This window comes from Neoarius graeffei, chromosome 5 (genome assembly GCF_027579695.1).
Source record: "Neoarius graeffei isolate fNeoGra1 chromosome 5, fNeoGra1.pri, whole genome shotgun sequence".
Classification (NCBI taxonomy): Eukaryota; Metazoa; Chordata; class Actinopteri; order Siluriformes; family Ariidae; genus Neoarius; species Neoarius graeffei.
This window is the reverse complement of record NC_083573.1, coordinates 2,315,021-2,334,306: the sequence shown is the minus strand read 5'-3', so window position 1 is coordinate 2,334,306 and position 19,286 is coordinate 2,315,021. Positions and strand designations below refer to the sequence as shown.

Below are 19,286 nucleotides of genomic sequence, written 5' to 3'. Positions count from 1 at the left end.
ACAAGTCTATGTGATATAATACAGGCACAGTCACTGAACTGTTTCACAGATAAACCTGGTTTAGAAACATCTCAAAACACAAGCCAGTACTGGAAATGGACAACGTACAGACCACGATCGCCTGTGTGTCGCATATAGCATGGGAGCCTGATGTGAGAGGAGCAACACCAGATGGAGAACTCAAAAATCAGTTCGCGGTCCATTATCGATAGAAACTCCGTGTGCGTGCGTGTTGATGTATGTGTGTCCATACTCGCTATCAAGTTTATTTATTGATTGTGTGTGTGTGAATACAGGTATAGACACGCGATGTGCTACAATCGTTGACATGGTCGAAATATAGGTGAATGAAAGCTTGAAGCCGTGCACAAGTTTATAGCAGAGCAGAGTGAAGTGCGATGCACCGGACAATGAAATTTGTATCTTTATTTATAAATGGGTTTTGATCCAGGAATTATTTTAATTTTTTTAATAATGTGGGATTATTTACCAACACATTTTACGCTCATCGGGAGCTCTGCTTCCACACACTGCCTCTATGTATAGATCAGCTTTGAATGTCTGTACTATTCTAGTTAATCGGTTTGCATGGCCTGACTCCCTTTTCTGTGGATGCCGTTGGAATATCGTTGGCACAGCATCGGGTTTGAGTCGAACATGACCTGCGTAGCCCAAGCGCTCGGCCTGCAGATTCCTTTCAAAGCAATCGGGCTCAAAACGGTCCTCGCAAACAACAGAATTTCTCCCAGAGAAGAGCGTTTCTAAAGTGTGACCGGTTTCCAAGTTGTGTAGCCGCTGATTAGCGAGTTATGTACGTTGCTCAGTTGTCGGCTAACAAACACAGAAAAAATTCTTTCCCTTATTATCGCGTTTATTGTTTTTGCAGCCATCGGCTTCGCACTCTGCCGTTTATTCACAATGTTTTGTTCATCCAGCTACATGGCGGTGTCAGGAGCAGCGAGCCAATCAAGATACAGGAAACCTCTCAAGGCTACTCTGTTAGACTCCGCCCACAAAATGGCTGCATCTTGAATGAGCAGGAGTTTTAAAGCACTGCTTTATGCAGCACAGTGTGACGATACAGGAGAATCAAAATGCATTTGTGCAAAACGTAAGATTTCTAGCCGATGTTTATTTTTCACTGTGGGATCCCTTTAAGATGGCCAGTGGGAGCTAAAATGAGTGGAAGTGGACAGGGGCAAGTCTTCAAAATATCATTTGAAATCTCTTAAATTCAGCTGGACAGACAGATGTGACACTCTCTCTCTCTCTCTCTCTCACTCTCTCTCATGGGCGGGATAATAAAATGAGGTTGCAACAGAGGAAGTGACAGATACAGCATGAAGCATGTAAAGTGCAACCACTAACCACTTTAGGACAAAGAGGAACGACGTCAAACGCACAACTTTAGTGAACCTCATTTTACAATTTTTTTATTTAACTCCAAAATCTTCAAATGCGAAGACTTTTAGCCATGTCCTGCCCCGAAGGACAGTATGAACACAAAGGTTCCTGCTGCAAAAAGTGCCCAAAAGGTGAGTCTGGAAAAATCTAGATAAGAAAAATGGTTGATAAATGATTTATCTTCAAATTGTGGGTTATGAATTTTGTACAACACGTTTTTGTGATGCTGAGATGTGTGTAAAACTAATTCAGAAAGATTACATTCAATCTTTTCAAACTATAGAAAAAAAGTGTTATGTTTGGAACACAGACATAACTTTTACACATTTCACCATTTTGATTTTAAAAAAAGGTATTATTTTGTTTAAAAAAAGCTTTATTTCATGAATTTAATTCAGATCAATTTCATTGCCATGGGTAGAAATTAAACATGAACACCACACTGTGTGTGTGTGTGTGTGTGTGTGTGTGTGTGTGTGTGTTGTCTGATTAAAAATCTATTTTAAATCGAGGTTGCAGTTCCTTAGACAGGCAACATTTTGAATAATAATGCTTTATGATTTATGTCATGAACATTTATTTCATAATGTCTCTCCGTCATCCCAGTGAACAACCAGACATAAGCAGAAAATTTTGAAAATATTACCGTTTGGGGAACATTTGCTTTGTAAAACTTTGAGACAGGGTTGATTCCCCCCCAGACGGTGTTGAAGATTTTTTTTTCATGTTTTAGAACATTTATAAATATTTATACAACACTGCTGTAACATTTTGTTGTTGGAAACTCACTCATAATTAGTCCATCATTTTTAATCGTACACAAATTATTACACGTCGTATCTTCAGGTGTTTAATGAAGCAGTTTTCATATTTAAAGCCACAGTGGAAAAAGATTTATACAAAAGATTATAAATCAACTTTGTCTTAAAATAGTATGTTTTTAGAAAAATTGTGTGTGTATTTCTCTCTCGGTTTCAGGGACCCACATGTCGCCATCTGACTGTAATCAGTGTGAACCGTGTCCTGATGGTTACTACACAGCAATTGAAAATTCTCTAGATAACTGTTTGCAGTGTCAGTTATGTGATTCCAGTAAGTTTCAACACTGAATACCAGCGTACACTGATGCTCTTCACCAAAACACAAACATTTTCTATGAGATACCAATAAACACCGTCAGACGCCAACCTTCTCCACCAAACACCAACAGAAAAAAAGCTTTTCCACGTTATTTTCTTCTTAATTCAGGGCAACAGAATTGACATCTCACAGGCATTCCCCTTTGATATCTTTTTCATACAGAGACAAATCACTTCCTGACAAAGAAATGGAAAAAATTATATTTTTATATGCTGCCATCCAGGCAAGACAACGCCAAACCTCTTTCTGCACATATTAAAACTGGATGGCTCTGTCGTAAAAGAGTCTGGGTGCTAAACTGACCTGCTGCAGTCCAGACCTGTCTCCCATTTACAACCCCAATTCCAAAAAAGTTGGGACAAAGTACAAATTGTAAATAAAAACGGAATGCAATAATTTACAAATCTCAAAAACTGATATTGTATTCACAATAGAACATAGACAACATATCAAATGTCGAAAGTGAGACAATTTGAAATTTCACGCCAAATACTGGCTCATTTGAAATTTCATGACAGCAACACATCTCAAAAAAGTTGGGACAGGGGCAATAAGAGGCTGGAAAAGTTAAAGGTACAAAAAAGGAACAGCTGGAGGACCAAATTGCAACTCATTAGGTCAATTGGCAATAGGTCATTAACATGACTGGGTATAAAAAGAGCATCTTGGAGTGGCAGCGGCTCTCAGAAGTAAAGATGGGAAGAGGATCACCAATCCCCCTAATTCTGCGCCGACAAATAGTGGAGCAATATCAGAAAGGAGTTCGACAGTGTAAAATTGCAAAGAGTTTGAACATATCATCATCTACAGTGCAGAATATCATCAAAAGATTCAGAGAATCTGGAAGAATCTCTGTGTGTAAGGGTCAAGGCCGGAAAACCATACTGGGTGCCCGTGATCTTCGGGCCCTTAGACGGCACTGCATCACATACAGGCATGCTTCTGTATTGGAAATCACAAAATGGGCTCAGGAATATTTCCAGAGAACATTATCTGTGAACACAATTCACCGTGCCATCCGCCGTTGCCAGCTAAAACTCTGTAGTTCAAAGAAGAAGCCGTATCTAAACATGATCCAGAAGCTCAGATGTCTTCTCTGGGCCAAGGCTCATTTAAAATGGACTGTGGCAAAGTGGAAAACTGTTCTGTGGTCAGACGAATCAAAATTTGAAGTTCTTTATGGAAATCAGGGACGCCGTGTCATTCGGACTAAAGAGGAGAAGGATGACCCAAGTTGTTATCGGCGCTCAGTTCAGAAGCCTGCATCTCTGATGGTATGGGGTTGCATTAGTGCGTGTGGCATGGGCAGCTTACACATCTGGAAAGACACCATCAATGCTGAAAGGTATATCCAGGTTCTAGAGCAACATATGCTCCCATCCAGACGACGTCTCTTTCAGGGAAGACCTTGCGTTTTCCAACATGACAATGCCAAACCACATACTGCATCAATTACAGCATCATGGCTGTGTAGAAGAAGGGTCCGGGTACTGAACTGGCCAGCCTGCAGTCCAGATCTTTCACCCATAGAAAACATTTGGCGCATCATAAAACGGAAGATACGACAGAAAAGACCTAAGACAGTTGAGCAACTAGAATCCTACATTAGACAAGAATGGGTTAACATTCCTATCCCTAAACTTGAGCAACTTGTCTCCTCAGTCCCCAGACGTTTACAGACTGTTGTAAAGAGAAAAGGGGATGTCTCACAGTGGGAAACATGGCCTTGTCCCAACTTTTTTGAGATGTGTTGTTGTCATGAAATTTAAAAAATCACCTAATTTTTCTCTTTAAATGATACATTTTCTCAGTTTAAACATTTGATATGTCATCTATGTTCTATTCTGAATAAAATATGGAATTTTGAAACTTCCACATCATTGCATTCCGTTTTTATTTACAATTTGTACTTTGTCCAAACATTTTTGGAATTGGGGTTGTAAAATGTTTGGCGCATTATGAAGCGCAAAATACGACAAAGGAGACCCCGAACTGTTGAACAATTGAAATTGTATATCAGGCAAGAATGGGACAACATTTCTCTTTCAAAACTACAGCAATTGGTCTCCTCAGTTCCCAAACGTTTACAGAGCGTTGTTAAACGTAGAGGTGATACAACACGGCGGTAAACACGCCCTGTCACAACTTTTTCTGAAATGTGTTGCTGACATCAAATTCAAAATGAGCAAAAATTTTTCAAAAAACAATAACATTTCTCAGTTTCAACATTTGATATTTTGTCTTTGGACTATTTTCAATCAAATATCGGGTTTCCATGTTTTGCAAATCGTCACATTCTGGGCTTTATTTATTTATTTTTTACAGTTTACACAGCGTCCCAACTTTTTTGAAATTGGCGTTGTGCATTCATATAATTATGATGTTTAAATTTTGAGTATTTTTAATAATTGTGACTGCATATTGATTACTGATTTGTGTGTGTGTGTGTGTGTGTGTGTGTGTGTGTGTGTGTGTGTGTGTGTGTATTCTCTTAGAATGTCATCTGGAAATCTCAAAGTCTTGTACAGCAGAAAGTAACGGAACCTGTAAGTGTATGAAGGGCTTCTACTGTACTGGACACATTTTTCAAAACGGTGATCATCACTGCACAGAATGCAAGCCAGTCCATCTCTGTCCACCAGGAAAAGGAGTTTCTTTTCACCGTGAGTTTTTCTCTCTCTCACACACACACACACCCCTCTCCACCAACACAGACCCCTGGGGGTCTTCAAGAACATGGGCCTAAAACCCACGGGCATTTTCTCCCCAATAAAACACACTTGCAAATCAGTTCACCACATCATTGAAAAAGTTAATCAGTGACCAGTCCATTACATGCTCAGGAATGTGGTCCGTGTTTCAAAATTCAAGTTGTGCAGGAAAAACAGCATGGCGCTTACGAGCTACTGAGTGCTGACTAACCACCCCATTCTGACATGTTAACCTCAGCGGTTTCATGCCAAGTCACACCTCCATGGTGTTAAATCCCACACAAGGGCTTAAACAGAAGCAAGTAGCCACTCTCCATTCAGGAGAACCTCAGATGAGTGGAAAAATGTCTTCCAGCAGAAGTTCAGTCCCCAAGATGACATGTTTATCTCACGAACTTTACTTTGTAATGGACTTTTATAAGATGATGATGAAGAAGATCATTGACTTCATCAATAACACTGAATAAAATGAGAAATGTGATTTTTTTTTTCAGCCAACAGCACACATGACACGGTGTGTGAGCCCTGTCCAGCAGGAACCTTCAACAATTGGACCGATTCTTCCACAACTTGTCAAACTCACACCAGGTGAATAGAGCTTCATCACTCACACCTCTCATGAGATAACCAAATAGCCCACAATTCTACATACAAACACCAATATTCACCATCGAATACTATGAAACACCATCACGCACCATCAAACACCATCACTTATTGTCAAAGGCCACCAAAGCCATCAGTCATTTCAAACACCAAAACAGTCCAACATTCACCATCAAACACCATCATTCACTTTCTTCATTCTTGCTTTTGTTCCTGTTTAGTGTTGACTGATCTCGTTTGTAACTTGTTCTTGCCTAGTTGTTCAGCTGCCGGTCGGTATTTGATATCAGATGGAACGGCAGAAACAGATGCTAAATGTGGAGATTTTGTGTCTCGTGAGTATTTTTTTTTTTTTAAAAAAACAAACAAAAACTAATTATAAATCCCAAACATGATTTTGCTCCTCTAAATGCTGGACATGCTGAAACTTGATTTTTTTTTTTTTACTGATAGGTTGTCATTGGATGATTCCTGCTAGTTTGTGGGCGGGGCTTATCCTGACACTCATCCTCATGGTCATTGGGGTTATTTGTCTGAAGTCCAAGCGTAAAAGAAAAGCAGGTAACACTTGTTTATCCGAATACAGCTGCATGCAAGACACACTGCGTGTGACCACGAGTTTGATGCCCAAAAATGTGGATTTTCCTTTCAGCAGATGTCAAAATCACTTTGCTCCTCGAAATGGCACGTTTGTGCGTGTGAGAGATTGAAGAAGCCTTAAAATGGTCAACATGCTATCAAGAAAGCTGAAAGTCCACAAAGCGATGATTCTCTTATTAGTCTCTGAGCCAGGAGGGTTAAATGTGTATTGTCTAAGATGAATAAGTTTTATGGTGGTTTTCTGGGATTTTAGAGCATAAGCAGTGAGAAAACACGTGATCGCAACGACTCGATGGTAGCTTGTGGATAACGGCGCTCTTTAAAGTCTGGCTCAGACACGGAGACCACGCTGAAACTGATTTGACAAATATATTTCAGTCTTTTGTCCACCAAAATCTACAAAACACCAACAAACAGTAACATTGAACAAAAATAGAATATTTCTTACGACGTGTTGTTCGTTTCCTCGGTCATGTGACCAGAGCCTTCAAAAAGATTTACTATTACAGTGGTGCTTGAAAGTTTGTGAACCCTTGAGCATTTTCTATATTTCTGCATAAATATGACCTAAAACATCATCAGATTTTCACACAAGTCCTAAAAGTAGATAAAGAGAACCCAGTTAAACAAATGAGACAAAAATATTATACTTGGTCATTTATTTATTGAGGAAAATGATCCAATATTACATATCTGTGAGTGGCAAAAGTATGTGACCCTTTGCTTTCAGTATCTGGCGTGACCCCCTTGTGCAGCAATAACTGCAACTAAACGTTTGCGGTAACTGTTGATCAGTCCTGCACACCGGCTTGGAGGAATTTTAGCCCGTTCCTCCGTACAGAACAGCTTCAACTCTGGGATGTTGGTGGGTTTCCTCACATGAACTGCTCGCTTCAGGTCCTTCCACAACATTTCAATTGGATTAAGGTCAGGACTTTGACTTGGCCATTCCAAAACATTCACTTTATTCTTCTTTAACCATTCTTTGGTAGAACGACTTGTGTGCTTAGGGTCGTTGTCTTGCTGCATGATCCACCTTCTCTTGAGATTCAGTTCATGGACAGATGTCCTGACATTTTCCTTTAGAATTCGCTGGTATAATTCAGAATTCATTGTTCCATCAATGATGGCAAGCCGTCCTGGCCCAGATGCAGCAAAACAGGCCCAAACCATGATACTACCACCACCATGTTTCACAGATGGGATAAGGTTCTTATGCTGGAATGCAGTGTTTTCCTTTCTCCAAACATAACGCTTCTCATTTAAACCAAAAAGTTCTATTTTGGTCTCATCCGTCCACAAAACATTTTTCCAATAGCCTTCTGGCTTGTCCATGTGATCTTTAGCAAACTGCAGATGAGCAGCAATGTTCTTTTTGGAGAGCAGTGGCTTTCTCCTTGCAACCCTGCCATGCACACCATTGTTGTTTAGTGTTCTCTTGATGGTGGACTCATGAATATTAACATTAGCCAATGTGAGAGAGGCCTTCAGTTGCTTAGAAGTTACCCTGGGGTCCTTTGTGACCTCACCGACAATTACACACCTTGCTCTTGGAGTGATCTTTGTTGGTCGACCACTCCTGGGGAGGGTAACAATGGTCTTGAATTTCCTCCATTTGTACACAATCTGACTGTGGATTGGTGGAGTCCAAACTCTTTAGAGATGGTTTTGTAACCTTTTCCAGCCTGATGAGCATCAACAACACTTTTTCTGAGGTCCTCAGAAATCTCCTTTGTTCGTGCCATGATACACTTCCACAAACATGTGTTGTGAAGATCAGACTTTGATAGATCCCTGTTCTTTAAATAAAACAGGGTGCCCACTCACACCTGATTGTCATCCCATTGATTGACTCTAATTTCACCTTCAAATTAACTGCTAATCCTAGAGGTTCACATACTTTTGCCACTCACAGATATGTAATATTGGATCATTTTCCTCAATAAATAAATGACCAAGTATAATATTTTTGTCTCATTTGTTTAACTGGGTTCTCTTTATCTACTTTTAGGGCTTGTGTGAAAATCTGATGTTGTTTTAGGTCATATTTATGCAGAAATATAGAAATTCTAAAGGGTTCACAAACTTTCAAGCACCACCGTACTAACATATAACGCTGATTGATGTGTCAGATTTCAAAAGGAGACGTTCCAAGCTTTGTCTATTCAACTTTGTCTTTTTATTGTTTTTGACAATATCTCTGATTCTTCTTTCGTGTCGTGTAGATATAATTATAAAAACAAACGGGTCACGTGATCTACATCCTTTATTTAGCCTTTCAGTAATTAAGAGAAATTGACGGCAGTATAGGTATTTCGTTTAAACTGAAACAAAATGAAAGTGTGGGTTATTCTTGACATGTACGAGTCTGTGTAAATTATATTCTAATGGTCTTCGTGACTGTCCACTCCGTGCTCATCGTCTTCGTCTGTGCTTTGAATCTCCTGAAGAGAAGCTTGGTTCTCACCTTCTGCAAGTCTGCACACATCAGTCCATCTTAGTCCATTTGCAATACAGACACAGTTAGGGGAGACGCGTTTCCGAGTGCGGTCGCACGCGAGGAGTTTAAGGAAGGCCTCTGGTGCTGGTTTTAAATCCATCCAGTCTACGACTAATTTGGCAGCACCATCTTCTTCATGCTCAGTCTTCCATCCCCGTCCAACAGGACTCGGCACCTGTGGGTCTTGCTGCAAACACCGTTTCCAGTTGATGTACTCAAACACATGATGTCAACCTTATAAGTATGTCTTAAAAATGCATTTTATTGCTTGGAAAAAGGATTTCTTGTTGGTTCTACTTGTACTTGGTATGTTTCAGCTGAGGAGTGCAGATAAAGCCCACTACTACGCAGCAGCTCCCAACGATCCATTGCTATCATGGATTTTACAACTCGACTGTAGCATGGCTTTTCAAAAAGCATCATGAAACATATTCGCCTCAGGTGATACCGAAAGCCCAAATTTTGCAGTCTGGCTCATGGACTATATTTTATGGATAATATATTTAATAATCCGTGATTCGTCTCCTTTCACAAATCAGAGAGACTCGACCTCCATCAGCTGAAAGAAAGTTTTTTTGTTGTTTTTTATCTATTTACAGTGAATGATCAGATCAGTGTGTATTAGAATGTGTTCGTCTCGTGTGTTACTGTAATGTTTGCGAGTGGATTTCGTGAATATTGAACTTTTGTGTCATTTCCTCTCGGTTTGCTTTGATGTGTGCTGTACACAGTGTGCGAGTGTGAAGCCAGTATGATGTGCGTTGGATGCACGGTTTAGTTTCGGGTCATTGTGGTGTGTCGAGACGTCACAGCAATTAAATCTGCTCTTTTAACCCAATTACTTGAACACATACTGTGTGAGAAACCTCGCTGTTATTCCACTTGGCATAAATCACTCACTCTCATCATCATCACGCATTCACTCCCATCACACCCTCACGATATTCACACGACTTCAAGTCACACAAATGTCCTCACGAAGATTGTAAAATCTGACCATTTTGACCATATTGAGATGGTCCCGACAAGGAAAGTTAAATTTAAGATTAAGAGTCAAAAAGTTTCTTTTTCAGGACTAAGATGAAGGCGAGGCTTCAGTTTTGAGTTCGGTTTCAGGCACAGCATTAATTAACTGCATTAATAATGACAGTGGAAAGTCCTGAGAAGGATAGTAAGACGTGTGTGTGTGTTTGAAGATTGCTCAGATAACACAGCAGCGACACACAGACCACATCCTTTTAGAATTTCATTTTGGAGTGTGAGGAAATAGCACGCTTTTTAAATTAGTGGTTAACAAGACGCAAGTAATTATTGTGTATTTTATATCTGTGTGTGTGTGTGTGTGTGTGTTTCAGTGATAACTTTGGTGAGTTCTGAGAATTTCGTGTCGCCAGGTCTTCCTCCAGACATCATCAAGTGTCCAGGAAGTTCCGAGATGCATGCACTCACTCACAACAGTAAGGACACACACACACACACACACCAGTTAAATTCTCTGGTACTCATGAAGTTGAAGACATTGAGAAATGAGGAACAGATTCAGAACACCACCATCGAGTTTAAGTTGAGTTCAGTGGCTCACCTCACGGGGAAATACAGAAGAATGAGATTGTGAAGAAAAAAAAAAAAACAAAACACCCCCCCGACTGGTAGAACATTTCATACACAGGTGCAAAGATTACTGAATCACAATTTAAAATCACAGCCATGAGTCAGGTGACTGATTGATGATAACACTGACTTTGACAATCATTCAAGCAAAGATGTTTTGCCACAACGCACATCACAGAATTGAAATCATGGAAAACATGGCTCAGAGTCTTCACAGCTCGAGAGAATGGGAAGACTTCACGATGACGGACTGAAACGCGTGTGCTTACAGACCACAATCTAAACAAGAAATAGGAACCGACGAGAATTCTGGGGATGTTCACCTGTGTGAGCAGGGAGGGATACTGTTCCTGGCTGTTGTGACAAATATACAGCTCTGGAAAAAAAAAAAATTAAAAATGCCACTTCAGAGTTTTTCTGAAATCAGCATCTCTATGTCTGGCAGCCATTTCATTCCAGTGTCGATGCTGGAATTCCAACACAAACCTCATTTTACTTTTAAGTACTGATTCAGTCATCACCTGAACCAAATCTTATTTAACGAGGAAAAGTATAAAAACCACTGCTGTGATCATCACTATCCTCTTGCAGTCTGGATGGCAAAAACAGTGCTAATCGTACCTTAAATTTATTTGGAATACAAAAATATCTATTCATCGTGCCAAAAGAGTGAAAAGTTTTGAGTGAGGAAAAGAAGGGTTCGATTCTGGCTTTACTGGCAGAGAGATACAATGAGCGTCAGGTTGCTTCCGTCCTCAAAATTTCAAAGACGGCGGTTCATAGGAACAAGGTCAAGCAGCAGACACTGGGGACAACGAAGTTACAGACTGGCAGAGGGTGAAAACGACTCTCCATTGACCGGGATGATCATCAACTCCTTCGGATGTCACGCAACTACTGTAGGATGACATCAAGTGACTGACAAAAAGAATAGGAAATGGCAGCTGGGGTTAACTGCACGGTAAGGACGGTACGAAACAGGCTCCTCCGGGTGGGGCTGAAGTCATGCACAGCTAGAAAAAAAAAGCATCAATGAGAAGCAAAGAAGAGGCAGGCCGAGGTTTGCTAAAGACCATAAGGATTGGACCGTAGAGGACTGGAGTAAGGTCATCTTCTCTGATGAGTCCAATTTTCAGCTTTTCCTATCATCTGGTTGTCAAATGGTCAGACGGAGACCTGAAGAGGCCGACAAGCCACAGCGTCTTGCACCCATTGTGAGATCTGGTGGAGGATCAGTGATGATCTGGGGGTGCTTCAGCAAGGCTGGAACGGGGCAGATTTTTGTTTGTGAAGGACACATGAGCTATCAAGTTCTCCTGGAAGAAAACTTGCTTCCTTCTGCTCTGACAGTGTTCCCGAAGTCTGAGGATCAGGTTTTCCAGCAGGACAGTGCTCCATGCTGCACAGCCAGGGCAATCAATCAATCAATCAAGGTGTGGATGGAGGACTACAAGATCAAGACCCTGTCATGGGCAGCCCAATCTCCAGATCTGAACCCCACTGAAAACCCTTGGAATGTGATCAAGAGGAAGATGGATGGTCAAGCCATCAAACAAAGCTGAGCTGATTGAATTTTTGCACCAGAAGGGGCATAAAGTCACCCAAGAGCAATGTGAAAGACCGGTGGAGAGCATGGCAAGACGCATGAAAGCTGTGATTAAATCTCAGGATTATTCCAGCAAATATTGATTTCTGAACTCATAACAAGTTCAAACATTAATACTGTGTTGTTTAAAATTGAATATGATCTTGATTTCTATGTATTATTCAAGGTCTGAAAACACGTCATCTTTGTTATTTTGACCAGCTGTCATTTTCTGCAATTAAATGCTCAAAGTGACAATTTTTTTTGTGTTTGGAATTTGGAGGAAATAGTGTCAGTGGTTTATGGAATAAAACAAAAATATTCATGTTCCTCAAACACAAACCTATAAATAGTAACACCAGAGAAACTGAATTTTGCAGCGGCCTCAATTTTTTTTTCCAGAGCTGTACACACACGCGCACTATACAGGCATTTAGCACACGCGCTTCTCCACAGTGATGTTCAACAAGTTCAGCAACAATTTTTACTGAATCTGCATGTCTTTGGAGTGGGAGGAAACCCACGCAGAGATAAGAACATGCAAACTCCACACAGAAAGGCCCCGGTAGGCCGTGAGATTCAAACCTGGAACCTTCTTGTCATGGAGGTAATAGTGCTGATCACTGCACCACCATGCTGCCTATACAGCCAAAAGTACGTGGCCAGTTCTGAACTCAGATTTGCTTCTGCGCTGCACCCTGCTGTGTGGTGGTGGTGGTGGTGGTGGTGCGAGAACAGTGGACCAATAAGGTGTTGGTGAGGTGCCTGAAATAATCTGAGCACTGAGAGGATTCTTCTGCCATTAAATACTCACTCAATATTGTACTTATTTGTATTATTTACAAATACAGTACTGTTTAATAAACTATAGACAGACATTCTTGAAACGTAGGTCAGTATGTACATGATGTACGTAAAAATAAAAATTAAAAATCCATTATGAAATCCGGGGTAGAATGTAGACGTATGTAGTTGCATGGTGCGTCTACTACGCCTTCGCTGTCTATAGTCGTCTCTAAACACCATCGCTTCTTTGTTCAGGGAAAGGAAATGAGCTGGCAGGAAGTACCGTACTGTTAGTGTTCAGTAACCACACACAAATACAAATAGCTGCTTGCTCAAAAAGAGTGAGTTAGTCATGTCTCTGAGCTTTACCGTAAAGTGGATTATAATAATGAACTTTATTCAGTAGAAAGCACAGAATAAAAGAAGTAAACATTACTGCAATTTAAAACGTCCATATAACACAAAAAAAATTAATATAGGTTGAGATAGTGCAAATATTAATTCACGTGTGTGTGTGTGTGTGTGTGTGTGTGTGTGTGTGAGTGAGTGAGTGAGTGAGTGTCAAAGTATCAGTAAGGGTGGTGTGAAACACACAGGTTTCAAAATGAGTACGAGTCTGACTTGTGTACTGTACATTATGCAGATCAGCAGTTTACACACTCATCAAAAAAACCCCTTTATACACACACACACACACACACACACACACACACACACACACACACACACACCCATTGATCTAGGGCATAGATTACCCGTTAATTCAATCAGCAGTCTGGTTTTAGTAAACCAACTATTTTTATTGTCGTGTAATTTCACAATAACAAAAAAATCTAACAGTGAGGAAAACGTCAGAACGCCGATACACGCTGCACGAGAGGAACTAACCTGAACGTCAGTTTCCTCTCACCCACGTCCTCATGTTTTCACCACACAAACCATCCCAGCCTGTTCCATTACTCAGTCAGTGCTCATCATGTGTTACAGGAGGAATCACCTCCAGATCACTGGATCATTCAGGATCACAACTTTCCACAAAACATTTACTCACATGTCCAATGCTTCTTAAAAATGTTTTATTTTCACACCTCCATCACTGGATTGTGTGTTCTCAGCTTTTATGGCCGGTTTCTGCTCATACCTTCAACTTTTCATCTCTTATTGAAGCTGCGAACAGGATGAAGAAAAAGAAAGAAGCAGAGATCAGAAAGAATATAGAACAAGCAGAAAAATAAAAAGAAAGAATTTTGAATTTCAAAGCTCCTTTATTACCATCTTGAAAAAAAAAAAACCATACAAAAACATGACAAGATCAGTTTGTCACAAGGTACAAAATATAACCCTATTTCCAAAAAAAGTTGGGACGTAAAACATAAATAAAAACGGAATGTGAAGATTTGCAAAATTATGGAAACCCGATATTTAATTGAAAATAGTACAAAGACAATATAAATGTTGAAACTGAGAAATTTTATTGTTTTTTGAAAAATATCTGCTCATTTTGAATTTGATGTCAGCAACACGTTTCAGAAAAAGTTGGGACAGGGCGTGTTTACCGCCGTGTTAAATCACCTCTACTTTACCAACACTACGTAAATGTTTGGGAACTGAGGAGACCAATCGCTGTAGTTTTGAAAGAGAAATGTTGTCCCATTCTTGCCTGATATACAATTTCAGTTGCTCAACAGTTTGGGGTCTCCTTTGTCATATTTTGCACTTCATAATGCGCCAAATGTTTTAAATGGGAGACAGGTCTGGACTGGGCGGCACGGTGGTGTAGTGGTTAGCGCTGTCGCCTCACAGCAAGAAGGTCCGGGTTCGAGCCCCGTGGCCGGCGAGGGCCTTTCTGTGTGGAGTTTGCATGTTCTCCCCGTGTCCGCATGGGTTTCCTCCGGGTGCTCCGGTTTCCCCCACAGTCCAAAGACATGCAGGTTAGGTTAACTGGTGACTCTAAATTGACCGTAGGTGTGAATGTGAGTGTGAATGGTTGTCTATGTGTCAGCCCTGTGATGACCTGGCGACTTGTCCAGGGTGTACCCCGCCTTTCACCCGTAGTCAGCTGGGATAGGCTCCAGCTCGCCTGCGACCCCGTAGAACAGGATAAAGCGGCTACAGATAATGAGATGAGATGAGAGGTCTGGACTGCAGCAGGCCAGTTTAGCACCCAGACTCTTTTACTACAGAGCCATGCAGTTTTAATATGTGTAGAAAGCGGTTTGGCGTTGTCTTGCTGAAAGAAGGAAGGCCTTCACTGAAAAAGATTTAGTCTGGATGGCAGCATGTTGCTCTGAAACGTGTTTATATCATTCAGCATTAATGATGCCTTCCCAGATGTACAAGCTCCCCATGTCACGTGCACTAACGCCCCCTCATACCATCACAGACGCTGGATTTTGAACTGTGCACCGATAACAAGCCGGATGGTCCCTCTCCTCTTTAGTCTGGAGGACGTGGCGTCCATGATTTCTAAAAAAGAATTTCTACTTTTGATTCGTCAGACCTCGGGACAGTTTTCCACTTTGCCTCAGTCCATCGTAAAAAGAGTTCGGGTCCAGAGAAGGTGGCGGTGTTTCTGGATATTGTTTATATCTGGTTTTAACTTGCATTTGTGGATGCAGTAATGAAGTGTTTTCACAGACGATGGTTTTCTGAAGTGTTCCTGAGCCCATACAGTGATTTCCACTACAGACACGTGTCTGCTTTTAATGCAGTGTCTCCTGAGGGCCTGAAGATCACAGGCATCCAGTGTCAGTTTTCAGCCTTGTCTCTGGCATACAGAGATTTCTCCAGATTCTCTGAATCTTTTAATGATATTATGGACCATAGATGATGTGATCCTCAAATTCTGTGCCGTTTTACATTGAGGAACGTTATTCTTAAATTGTTGCGCTGTTTGCCCACGCAGTCTTTCACAGAGCGGTGAACACCGCCCCATCTTTACTTCTGAGAGACTCCGCCTCTCTGGGAGGGTCTTTTTATACCCAATCAATCATCTTACTGACCTGTTGACAATTAACCTAATTAGTTTTTTATTGAAAACATTTCACAACTTTTTCAGTCTTTTGTTGCCCCGTCCCAACTTTTTTTTTTAAATGTGTTGCTGACATCGAATTCAAAATGAGCAAATATTTAAAACAAAAAACACCCCAAAACAAGAAAAATTTCTCAGTTTCAACATTTGTTTTTGTACTATTTTTCAATGAAATATTTGGTTTCCATGATTTGCAAATAATCACATTCTGTTTTTATTTACATTTTACACAGCGTCCCAAAATTTTTGGAATTGAGGTTGTAAAAAACAAAAAAACAAAACAACTAAAAACAAAACTGAAAAAATACAAAGTATAAAAAATCATGCTTTAGTCAGTGAGGCAGAAAGAAAAAACAAGAAGAACAAGAAAGAAGGAAGGAAGAACAGAAAAAGAAATAATTTGAAAGAAGTAAAGAATAAGGAACAAAAGGAAAGACAGATGCAAGTTCTGAAGTGTATCATGTCTGATTTTTCAGATAAAATCTGTGCTGAAGAGGATGAGGACGCTTTCGAGTGCGACAGCGTTTCCGTGAAAGTGTTTTCAGAGAAATTTGGAGCCTTCTCCATCCCGGACACGTCCTTCACCAGTGAGCCCTACAGGTCTGAGCCGCAGGAGGACGACTGGCCTGGACTCTGACGCCCTCAGCTTTTGCTGCCTTCTCTCTGGTTCCCTCACGCTGCCCTGTCAGACTCTGTCCCGCTGCTCATTTTCAGGTTGTTGTTTTTTTTTGCCAAATGCTTCGACACACAGGCTCCATTTGACTGATGATGTGTGTATTACCCATAATGCACTGCAAGGAGTCAGCCATGTTACCTGGAACATAACGCTGAAGTTTGGAGGTGTTTAAAGGAGATACGCAGAGCCTTTATTTTAAAATACATTTCTGAGTGGATAGTATCTCCATCCTTGACTCTTGTATGCTGCATAAATGGGAATTAAAAATATATTTTTGAGAGTTGAAATTGACCGTAAAGTTGTGATTGGAGCTGCGCCGCTGAGCCAGCCAGCCCTGAGTGCGTGATGTCACAGCGGGAACCGGTTTTAAAGCCGAGGCCTTTTACAGCTATAGACCAAAGTCATATCAATAAAAATTGATGGTGAAAGTAAGAAATAGCGTTACCGACTCGCTCAACTGAGACTGATTTGACTTCACTGATTGTGGGTTGACTCTCAGTAAAACAGGATGGGTGTTATAACTTATGCAACATACATGTACATGCATGCATTTTCACTGATAAAACATAAAAGGCTCATTAAATAATCAGATGAACTGAGACAATCACATTCTGAAGCAAATTAAATAATCTTATACCACTAACTTAAACACACAATACAAGTTACATGGATTAATCTAAATGCAGGGAAACGACGTGTTGTTTTTTTTTATCCAAATGAGAGTCGGAGCTTACCCATCTGTGTTCTCGCTTCTGGAAGGCCGATCTTGTGGCCGATTGTTTTGAAACAATCTGACTTTCAGTTGTTCGTTCAGTTCTCCGTTCATTCGCTTCTTCCACGTAAGGGTGAGATATTGCTGCTGAGGCGAGCAAATCCAGTTTAGAAATCAGGCGGCTGCTCCACTCATTCTCCATTTTCTCCATACGGAGTACTCCGCCATTACTGCTCAGCTCAGGCAATTACTAAAACCCGGGACGGGACGTCACCGGTTTTAGCAACAACCGCGGGGAGGTCACTGCCCGAGCGATAACCTGCCACATCCCGTTCTGTCCTGGATTTTAGCAACAACCCTCGGCTCACACTCCGAACTGGTGCAACTGAACTCACTTTCCTTTTCCTGTAGTTTTATTTTCCTTTAATTGTTGGTACTGCACCCTCTTTCAATCCGGGCTTATAGCCAACGCTCCTCAACAGATCAGAGGTCTCGTACGAGTCTTCAGTAAAATGTGCAGAGCAGAGGAGAGACCACTTCGTAGCCGCCCAATGTGCCCGTGAACTTCTCGCAAAACGCGTCCAAATCTTTGCAGTTTGAACTTTCTCGGGCCGTGAATGCAACGTAAATCCACCTTCTGTCATGTTGCTGTACCGGCCAGCAACACATCTACGTGGCATGGCGATAAATTAGCTCTAAATGGAGGATCGGCGTTGCAGTCAGCTCTGTGTTTTAGTATAGCGGAAATGGCGATGAGACCGATAGACTTCCTGCTGTGACGTCACAGATGCCAAGGTCATTCACTCAGACCACTACCTATATAAATCACTTTAATCATAAAAATTACTATATTAGATTTATTGTTAACGCTTAAAACTATTCCTGTGCCATTCTTGAGTTCTCAAGGCATTTATTAACAAAAAGTGAGGCCACGGCTCTGCATATACGCTTTAAGAGCCGTGTCTCCTGATCTCATTTTCCTCCTCAACATCTGCAGAATGTCCAGCTCGAACATGATGCGTGACAAAATAATACTTCTGTTAATTTTCTATCCGTACTTCTTTTAATGCGTTGATGCAATTTCAATTCAGAAAGTCTGTTCTCGTCAAAACAAACAAACAAACAAACAAACAAACAAACAAACAATCTTTTTCCTTTTAGAGTTGCATTCATGTGCGAAGCTGATCTGAGCACATACTGACGAGTAATCATGAAACGTTTATTTCAGTTCTATAAGTAAATCAATTAAAATTTACATGCATGTAAAATCTGATCATTCCTTTCAATAAATGTCTGAAGAAATCATCAAAACATCAGTAAATCAAACATGCTGTCCACTGTCCAGGCTAAGTCGAAGTGTTGACTCTGGATATCGATATCGAGGATTACAGCGTCCCCAAGTGGCAGCACCAGGTCAATCCATCTGCAAACTGTTTCTGCAGAATTCTATTTATTTATTTATTTATTTGTCTGATCTTCACTGGACATCTGATGATTGTTTCAACCTTCACATGTTGAATGATTGCTGTAGCCTTAAATATGAATCATGCTGACCAGTACAACTAATAAAGAATATGAATCAAACTGAATTGCTCATTAGCGAACTCTAATTATTGCAATATTAAAAGTTGTAAATGACCGCTGTACACTAATCGCCATCATAGTTTCGTGGACGTATGATGCTTTTAAACTTGGTGGACATTTTATGCTGGCACTGGCGGTTGCTTGTTTGTTTCTTTCTTTCGTTTAATTAATTCACTCCTTGACCGAGTCTTGATGAGCCGTCAGTTGGTAGCTAAGCGGCTAACAGGAGCGAACTTGACAGGATTCCTGACAGGAATTTGAAGCCATATTCATCTGTTCCCGAAACACAACGACTGGAATTGATTTCAAGTCAGAAGCCAGTTAGACAGTGAGCTAAAAG

The 19,286-nt window shown here is 40.7% G+C and overlaps 1 protein-coding gene across 1 annotated transcript; it reads left to right on the top strand.

Moving 5' to 3' along the window:
* The first annotated feature begins 1,350 nt into the window (after nucleotides 1-1,350).
* Nucleotides 1,351-18,951, top strand: LOC132886380 (tumor necrosis factor receptor superfamily member 5-like). The gene is made up of 8 exons (XM_060920968.1): nucleotides 1,351-1,535; nucleotides 2,383-2,496; nucleotides 5,040-5,207; nucleotides 5,750-5,843; nucleotides 6,120-6,196; nucleotides 6,315-6,422; nucleotides 10,317-10,418; nucleotides 16,451-18,951. Exons 1-8 carry the CDS (start codon nucleotides 1,457-1,459, stop codon nucleotides 16,609-16,611), a joined length of 903 nt encoding a protein of 300 aa, XP_060776951.1. The 5' UTR covers nucleotides 1,351-1,456; the 3' UTR covers nucleotides 16,612-18,951.
* The last annotated feature ends 335 nt before the right edge of the window (nucleotides 18,952-19,286 follow it).

Coding starts and splice junctions, on each gene's coding strand:
- LOC132886380 (XM_060920968.1), top strand. CDS start 1,457: ATGCGAAGACTTTTAGCCATGTCCTGCCCCGAAGGACAGTATGAACAC. Junction 1,536..2,382: donor CTGCAAAAAGTGCCCAAAAG/GTGAGTCTGGAA, acceptor TCTCGGTTTCAG/GGACCCACATGTCGCCATCT. Junction 5,844..6,119: donor ACTTGTCAAACTCACACCAG/GTGAATAGAGCT, acceptor GTTCTTGCCTAG/TTGTTCAGCTGCCGGTCGGT.